Source organism: Apodemus sylvaticus, chromosome 5 (genome assembly GCF_947179515.1).
Source record: "Apodemus sylvaticus chromosome 5, mApoSyl1.1, whole genome shotgun sequence".
In the NCBI taxonomy this organism is placed as follows: domain Eukaryota; kingdom Metazoa; phylum Chordata; class Mammalia; order Rodentia; family Muridae; genus Apodemus; species Apodemus sylvaticus.
This window is the reverse complement of record NC_067476.1, coordinates 114,743,684-114,752,901: the sequence shown is the minus strand read 5'-3', so window position 1 is coordinate 114,752,901 and position 9,218 is coordinate 114,743,684. Positions and strand designations below refer to the sequence as shown.

At 49.0% G+C, this 9,218-nt stretch overlaps 1 protein-coding gene across 1 annotated transcript; it reads right to left on the bottom strand.

Annotated features, from left to right (window-relative positions):
• Positions 1-2,363: 2,363 nt before the first annotated feature.
• On the bottom strand, positions 2,364-5,502 carry Prnd (prion like protein doppel). Its single transcript, XM_052181488.1, has 2 exons — positions 5,433-5,502; positions 2,364-3,190 (listed from the first exon to the last, which is right to left on the bottom strand). Exon 2 carries the CDS (start codon positions 3,177-3,179, stop codon positions 2,643-2,645), a length of 537 nt encoding a protein of 178 aa, XP_052037448.1. The 5' UTR covers positions 3,180-3,190; positions 5,433-5,502; the 3' UTR covers positions 2,364-2,642.
• Positions 5,503-9,218: the final 3,716 nt, after the last annotated feature.

Below are 9,218 nucleotides of genomic sequence, written 5' to 3'. Positions count from 1 at the left end.
TCAGTGTCCTCAGGAAGCTTTTGCATGCCCTCTGCAGAGGACAGCAGATTCTTAAGCAGAGTTGGAAGGCGTGGTCTTCAGTTTCTCACACTTCAAAGAGATCATTTTCAGGATGCTGAGAGTGCATCACCAGCTATGCTACCACACAACCAGGGGATGCCTAATACGGTTTGAGCTAGAGATCTGCTTTGTCTTAGGGAGTCTGTGGCAGTGAATCTTTTCTGTGGAAATAAAATCACCAGGCACCGTGGCTGTTTGTGTACGGGTGTTTATTGTTTGCAAGGCAAGAACAATCTGAAGATCTGTCAACAAGGAAATTATTAAGTTACTTGCAGGACATCTGTACTGTGGAATAGTTCATGGTCATCTAATTAGACTAGGACTAGTTAGATGTTAACTAGTTAGATACTGATCCAGAGAGTTTAATGGCAGTCTGTTAAATCAGGAATACAAACTGCAGAGAAACAAATCTTATACAAATGAGCGTTGTATTTTAAGGGTTGTAATGGAACAAAATAAAAACCCTCATCTTTATATTTAAACACAGTAAAGGGGTACAGGTCTCATACTGGGGTAGAAGGAGGGGATGGGACTGGAGAAACAGGAAAACAAAAGTCATTTTAAAAAATGGACAGAAAGCACTAAATGAAGTCAAGTAAAGCTTTAAGGTATCCACCGCCCTGGCCCTGTATTAGGATTGCAAATTGCTACATTTGCTGTTGCAAATGAGTAAAGGGGTCGGGAGTCTGGAGTGGTGAAAACAGGTGGATACGATCGGAAGCCGGAAGCGCAGCCTGCCTCCTCCCCGCCCCCTCCCCGCCCCAGCGCACTGATCTACAGCGGGCTAAGAGACTCCTCATCCGTAAGTAAGAGCAAGGACATCTCGGCTCAAAACCAAATAAGCGAATTTTGCAGTCAAATCACATGGACACTCACTGGCTGTCACAAGTCTGTGGGGGTGTGACGACCCATGGTCTGAGAGAACACAGCAATCCTGGAGCATGGGCTCTGTCCAGCCTAAGCATTGTCACACCGAAAGGAAGTTGTTTGTCCACGACTTTGTGCGCCCTGGTAACTAAGCCTTAAGCTTGGAGCTGAAACAGAACATCACCACCTAAGAATTAATCCTTCTTTGTAGCCTGATATTTAAAATGGCATGCAAGGGATAAACTGTGTGTTCTGGGCTTCTCCCTGCTCTCTGGTTCAGGATCAGTAGGCAGGAGACTGAGGAGGTGTGTCTTGGCAGCAGTGGAGTACTGGTTTCTCTGGGCTGTCTGTCCAGTGGTAAAGGTTCCGCCCTGCTTCATGTCCCTTTACCATGTGAAGCCTCCCAGAGGTGTCCTTGAGAAGAACCGATAGCACTGGGAACTCAGCACTCGAGGTACTGCTATCAGCACCCGTGTTCTGGAATGTTGCAGATGAATCCTTTGACAATACCCGACCCCCCCCTGGCAGATGTTCCTTCTACAAGAGACCACACCCAGCAGCAGTTATCTCCAGATACCGCTCAGAAACTTCTGGGGTCCCGAAAGGTGAGGAAAACCTGCGGAAGAATCTTAAAAGATTTTTAAACATTTAGGCAATATTCATATAGCTCTGTGCACAGTGAGCATCATGGGATGCCTAATAACAGGCACGCACATAGGACATCAGAAGTAAACACACAGTGGGCTTGGTGGTGTGTCTGTGTTCCCAGCATTCAGGAGGCAGAAGCCAGGAGATCATGATTTGGGGGCTAACCTGGGCTACATAGAGAAATTCCTATCTAGAAACACACACACACACACACACACACATACACACACACACACAGAGAGAGAGACAGAGACAGAGACAGAGAGACAGAGAGACAGAGACAGAGAGAGAAGAGAGATATGCAAATGTGTCACTTACAAAGGTTTTCTTAACTTTTACAGACCATTGCAGGACCCCAAACAGCAAACACCACCAGTCCTTGTGAAGAAACATCTAGACACCACAGATAGATCCTGCCCTGAAGATGCTCTCTGGGAGGTAAGTGGCAAATTTCCCTCCAATCTGATTTCAGAGCCTCTGTCTAGTGTCATGTCTACTGTAGTTTAACTTCTGTCTTATTGTAGTCTCACGCAAGGTGTCAAGGTGCACAGTTGTCACTCAGGGCTTCCCACTTAGTTCAGGGTGTGACTTTCACACGTCACCCCACACTCAGGACTGCACTGGGACCTGAGTCTTGAAGGAATCAGGAAGGCAGCTCTGGGCTATGCAGAGCAGAAAACCCGAGGGAAGACAGACCAGGGGAAGCCCAGCTCCCCTAACTTTTCTAACTGTGCTGGAGGGGACTCCAGCAATGTGAGTGAACCTCAGTTTCCTGGAGTTGGAAAATCAGGTGGAGTGCACAGGACAATTCTCGCATCCTTTGGCTGGCTTGTCACCTAGTGTAGCTGCAAGGGCAGGAACAAGCCAGGTCCCCAGGGGCGGAGCATGTGGGCAAGGAAACACCTTATCAAACACAGGGAGCTGGGGAGTACTTGGGAGGGACTTTAGGAGTGAAACGCTACATGTTGTATTTTCAGGACACCCGGGGGCTAGAGAGGAAGAACTGGGCTACCGCTGTCCACCTTTGCCCACCAGCTCACCTCTGTGGCTGCCAGCTTCATTGCTGTTTATTTCACAATGAACCAAACGAAACCCAGCAGGCAGACCATCGCCGGTTGGTCCACCGCGACCCGCAGCGCAGCTCCCCTCTCCAGCCAGTAATCGCAGTGCTTGGTGGAGCAGATTTCTTTGATCAGTCGCCACAGGACTCGCTGGTGGAGCTTGCTATCCTGCTTCTCCCGGGAGAACTCAGCCTGGTTGGCCGCCTGGGTAGCGTTGACACAGCTGGTCACCAGCATCTCCTTGGTCACGTTGGCGTCGGAGCAGCCTTCGTAGTAGATCCCATCAGGGAACTGCCAGTAGTTGGCCGCGTAGTACCTGTTGCCCTCTGCTCCGAAGTCGATGTCCAGCTTCCGGCCTTGTTTGATAAAGGCTCCTGGGCGATTCTCAGCTACTCGGGCTTCGGTGATTTGGCCGCTGCTGGGCAGGACCTTCCGGTTCCATTTGAACCTGTGCTTTATGCCCCTCGCCTTGACCGTGGAGAGGTGACTGGCAAGCAGCATGCAGAGGATGGCCAGCCCCCATGTACCCAGGCGGTTCTTCATGGTGCGAGAATCTGCAAGGAAAAGGCTGGGCTGTCAGCCTCTCCTTAGGCGGCCTCTAGCCCTCCAACAAGTGACAGATTTTTAAAGAAATCTTCAGATCATAATGAAGTCTATTTGCACAGGCTGCCTGCTTGCTTTCTTGGTTTTGGTCAGGAGCAAGATGATGTCACAGCTGCTAGACCTGGCTATGAAGGGGAGTGGGGGCAGATTCCCTAAGATTGGCAGCTCTTTGGACCCTGGGATAGGTAACCTTGGCTTATCTCTTGGTAGCGGCAGGTACTTTAGGGCTAACTGGTGGGAATTTTGTTGCTGCTTTTAAGCCGTTGTCTGTGAAAACCTTGGATTGATTGCTCCTCTTGGTCTGATCTTGGCTGCTGGGGGTGGGGGCAGAGCTGCTCCCCATGCATGGAGCACAGACGCACAGTGCAGGCAGCTTTCGCTTCTGTTCCCCAGTCTTTCAAGTTAAGGATCCCTGGGAGGTAAGAGTTGGAATCAAAGGGCCTGACCTAGTCTTTCTTACTTTCTAGTGTCCTGAGTTGGCACTAGACCGTTCCAGACTGGTTCTGCTGTCTACTCCCAAAAACTAGCTGCTGATTCTAAGGAGACCGGGGAGAGAAGGAAACTAAGTTGGAGGAGAGGAGAGTGGATACACAGTCGGGGTCCCAGTCTCTTACATCATGGTCAAAATGTACTGTCAGGGACTGTCCCAGCCTCGCTCAGGGATAATGTAGCCTCTGATCATCCTAATAGCTTATTAAATGTCAGCCTGTATACTATGTCAAGCCTGTTTGTGGTATGATCTAATTCTCACAAGGAGAAAATACTTTTGTCTGATTTTTGTAGCTTGTCCCGGGATTCAGAGATATCAGGTAATATCCCCTAAGCTGCATGTATTAGGTGGCCAGTTCGATTCTGAGAGCACACACCAATAACCAAGTCCCCCTGCCTGTGAGGAACGCAGGGGCAGGTGCTGCTAATGGTTTGTGATGCAAGGGGCTTGATGTTCCTAAGCCAACAGACATCAGGGATATTGAGGGATTTTGAGAGAGGTTAGAGCAGTGGTTCCCAACTTGTGGGGGTCACAGCACCTTTGGGGGGGTCACATATCAGAGGCCCTACATATTATATATTATATTATAATTCATGACAGTAGCAAAATTACAATTATGACATGCCAAACAAATGATTTTGTAGTTGGGGGTTACCACAGCATGAAGAACTGTTTTAAAGGGTCACAGTATCAGGAAGACTGAGAAACACTGTTAGCGCAAAGGGTTGTTAGCAAGGCTTGGGAGGCTGCCAAGGTTACCTATCCCAGGGTTCAAAGAGCTGCCAATCTCAGGGAATCTGCCCCACTCCCCTTCATAGCCAGTTCTAGCAGCTGTGACATCATCTTGCTATAGTAGCCACTATGGAAATCTACCCTGAAGGCCAGCATCAGGGTGTCCCAGCACCAGAGCCCTTGTCTGTGTTGACCAGGGACATAGAGAGATTCCTACAGCATAATGGGTCAGGGTTGTCACCTAGATGAAGATTTACTATGGGTCCCTGGAGTGCCAGAGCGGCCATACCTCTATCACTCACTGTAGCAACCCCAGACAGGCTCAATGCTCATGTTAGACTATTTAACTCCGGGGGCAACATGGGTACTTATCTTACAAAATGAAACAAAACAAAACCCCAAGCCTCTCCTAGCCTAAGAACATGGCCTGTCATCTATGGAGTACAAAGGAGCCTCTCTGCCCCATCCTTGTGGGGCCTGCCTGTCCCAACCCTTTGGTGGGTAAAGCACACAGCCTCCAACACCTCCTACCCCAATCACCCCAATGAATGCAAACCAAATTTTCCCAAAGAAGTCAAAGTACAAAGTAAATATTCGTTGGTCTTCCAAGTAAAGGTTGTATTGTCAGACTCTACCCCTTGGTAGTAGAAATCTTCAATAAGAGGAATAGCATAAAAGACATTTAAGAGTGAGCCCCACCGTCCAAAACCTTTTTTCTTTTTTAAATAAAAGCACAGATTTCTTGAGACAGGACTTAGTTTTCACAGACAAGGGCTTAAAAGCAGCAACAAAATTCCCACCAGTCAGCCCTAAAGTACCTACTATTTCCCAGTAGCTTCAGAGCATAAGAATGCAGAGGCAGGCTAGGAATGAATGAGAGGGCTCACAGCATCCCTCCCTGCTGGGACCGGAGGTGCGGCTGGAAGGGAAGTCACAAGCCACCACTCGGTCTGGGAAATCCCCACACATACCTCGGTTCTCTGCTACTGTGGCCTCTGAAGCTTGGAGCCCTCTCTCCTCCGGAGCACCTTCCCTAGGCACCACTCAGCTATATAGGCGCTGCGGGGGAGAGGTGGGAGGGGGGCCTGTCCTCCGCGCCCCAGCCCTCCAAATAGGGCAGCCCTTCCCTTCACGGCAGGACCAATCAAGGGCTCCTCCATTACTCCTCCACCCTGGAAGGTTGGAGCTTCTTGTTACTCTTCACTGATAAAACCACGTGAAGATCTTGATGTTAAGAAAGGCCTGGGAAGAATATTCAGAAAAACAGCTTGGGCATCTTTCAATACCCACAGCCGAAGGGGCCTTAGGGAAGCCTTGCTGGACACGGCTGTGGCTGTTGCCGGTCCCCTTAAGACCAGTCTCCAGCGGCAAGGAACCTCTTCCAGGCAACCTCACGGAAGGGACAATTAAGGACTGCCATTTGACTGGAACTTTCCCCTCCCCCCATGCCATGTTGCTGGAGCCCACAAAAGTGAAAAAGTCACCGCTTTCTCCTGGGTAGGTGGGAAAAGCAGGACTGATGAGCGAGGAGAGAGACAAACTTGAGGAGTTCCCAGAACTTTGGGCTAGTTGGGGTCCCTAGGGATACTTGAGGTCAAGGTTAGCCCTAAGGCCAACAGGTTACAGACCTGGGAGAACTGGAGAAGTAAAGCCAGAAGGGTGGAAACCAGTTATACACAGATGCTGGCAGGAAACTTGTATTTCATCGAGGTATTATCCTTCCCTACTGTTCAGGTGCAGTGGGGAGGAGCCAGAATCATGCCCCGCCCTATGGTGGGAAGCTCACAGGTACCCAGGACTGTCTCAAGACCTTAAACACAGGGACTTTCTGGAGTGTTCCTATTGTGATCACTACTGGAAGACAAAGTTAAAAGTGAGTTCTGGAGGTAAGGATAGGTAAGATTGCCTGTAAACAGAATGCAGCCTTTGTCTTCAATGGTATCTCACTGGTGATTCCGTTCTTTGCAAACTAAATCAAGCTTCCTTTCCTGTAATGGTCAGTAGATGGCGCCAGAAGAATTTATAAAGATTTTTTTTTCAGCCTGGCAGTGGACTCACTAGCTACCCCAACAGAACTAAGAAGTATTGAAGTTGGATTGAGGACTTCTAGCTGTGTCCGCCCCCTCACTTCCACCTTTTTACCTTTGTTTGTTTGTTTTACTTTAAAGGTTATTTCATTTCCTCTCTTAAAAATATGTTTGTATTTCTTTGTAGACTTATAGACATTCTGTGCACGTGAACACACACGACACAGCCACTGCCATTGTAACCCTTGAGTAGATCATTTGCAAATTAATGGAGAGAAACAAAAACAAAACAAAAAAAATAAAAATTTCTATTATTTTGCTACCCTAAGACAATTATCTGTAAAATGTTCTTAGTTATATACATACTTAAGGACATAATTAGGGCCAGGCAGTGATGGTGCATGCCTTTAATCTCAGCACTTGAAAGGCAGAGGCAGACAGATTTCTGAGTTCGAGGCCAGCCTGGTGTACAGAGTGAGTTCCAGGACAGCCAGGGCTATACAGAGAAACCCTGCCTCGAAAAACATATATATATGTGGTTTGCTGCACGAAGAACTGGAAAACACCCAGAATCTTCTAGTTCAGCAACTCTGTACTAACCGTATCACAGGCTCAGACAGGTTCAAGGCCACTTAGCCCGGAGGCAATGCATTCTGGGGCCCCAGCCCTCCACACTGCCTCTAAGAACAATCCACGCTGCTGCTTGCGCCCCTCCGCCTTCCAGTCCTTTTCTGAGGCGGGCTTTGCCAGAAGGTGGTAGGAAGCAGTGCCCAATCTGAAGAGCCTGCAGATTCCTCTTGATTATAAACAAAGGTCTGTTCTCAATGGCACCAGGAAGGGTGGAAGACAGAACACGCCGGAGAATAAGGAGGAATTCTAGAAGCTAAGCCAAGACAAGCTAATGTGTGAACCAGATGCAGAGTCTGCATGTCTGGTCCTACCTCAAAGGATGGGGAAGAGGGAGACTTCTTCACAGGAGCAGAGAGACCAGAGCCAAGGGCATTGTCTCCCTGCCCAGACAATGACAGGAAGGCTACCTAGTTGTAATGGACCACCCTGGGATGTGGGTGTTCCGGGATGGGGGGTGGGGGGGAGGGGGGGCTATGAGACATATCTTGTGGATGTACAGATATTAGAAATTCAAGTGTGTTGAGAAGTGACAGGAAAAAGGGGGTAACTCCAGTATGCACACACAAATGGGTCTCTATTTGATTAAAGTCTTCAATTTGATTAGATCTTGGGTTAGTTAAGAACACTTAATAAATACAGCGACCATCAAGATCCAACCTCCGATATAAAATAGACTCTCCTTCCTGTGTGAGAGCGCTCTCTGTATTGTGCCAAGGAGGAGTTAGGATGGCTCAGCTCCTTCTCTCGTCCCTTCTTGAGTTCAGTTAGTGAATCCTATGCCCATGATGCTCTCAGCCCTTCAGACCCCTGAGCTGCTCCCACCTCATAAGGATCATGTGCCACCATGATGAAGACTCTGAGGCCCTGGGTCCCTGCTGAGTCGGTTCTCCCTTAACTCTCCTGAGACTCCAGCCCTATGCAGCTTCAACCACTAGCCTCTCATATGCAGTTCCCTCATAATGCCTGTCTCTCCTGTGTCTGTCAGTCCCTGAAACTTGCGGGGACCCACTGGGCTATGACTATGAGTCCTGGCGGCTCACAGGAGCCAGTCCATCGGACCCTGGTTTCCCGTGTGCCCCTTCAGGTCCTGCAGCCTTTCTCTAGAGGAGAGCTGGGCAGTAGTGGTAGCCAGTTTTTCTGTTTCCACAGCGCTCAGTGGATCCCATCTGCTTCCTTGGCCTCACAAACCAGGCTGTGATGCTACTGGTGCGTCTTTAAAATTCCTTTCAGCTCAAGTGGCTTGGATGCTAAGTATCCCTGATTACAAGGTGTTTAGTGTTATGGTCCCACCTACAGGCTGGATGGTGGATTTTCCCTTCCTTTATATGAAAGGTTTCCTTCTTGTTTCTCTTTTCTTTTTGGGGGTGGTTGGATATTTTCTTTATTTATATTTCAAATGTTTTCCCCTTTCCAGGTCTCCCCTTCGGATCCCCCCTATTCCCTCCCCCTTCCCCCGTCTCTGTGAGGGTCCTCCCCCACCCGCCCACTCCTGTCCTCCTGTCCTGGCATTCCCCTACACTGGGACATGGAACCCCCTCAGGCAGAAGGGCCTCTCCTCCCACTGATGTCCAACAAGGCCATCCTCTGCCGCATATGTGGCCAGGGCCATGCATTGCTTCTCCTCCTTGTTATCCAACTCCTCTCCTAGGCTCCATGGTCTTGGATCTGAGGAAGGACTCCTTAGCAAGCATCTAATTTGCATTCCTTTGCCATGACACTCCGTAAGAAACAGGTAGGGTACATCCACATACCTTTCTCCCACTGTAAACCCTCTCCCCCTTACACAGGCAAGTTCTTTCTGGGCAAACAGCTCAGACTAATTTACCTGTCTCATTACCCACAACACAAGCCATACAGCTGATACAACAGCTTGCTTTCAATCCCATATGTGATACTATAGTAATGATGACCTATTCTGTAGTTCGCCAGAGGTTTGAGAGGCATCCCATATTCCCATGGTAGCTCATCAAGGAAGCACAGACTCCATATCACACAGAAGAAGATGACCACCCTAATAGCCCCGCCCCAAGGACACCTGTTCTCTGACAACTCAGTCCTGGCACATGTGCTATCGCTCATTGCAGCGAGCAGGTAACCAGC

Excerpts from the sequence above, each read along its gene's own strand:
- Prnd (XM_052181488.1), bottom strand. The coding sequence starts at position 3,179 with ATGAAGAACCGCCTGGGTACATGGGGGCTGGCCATCCTCTGCATGCTG.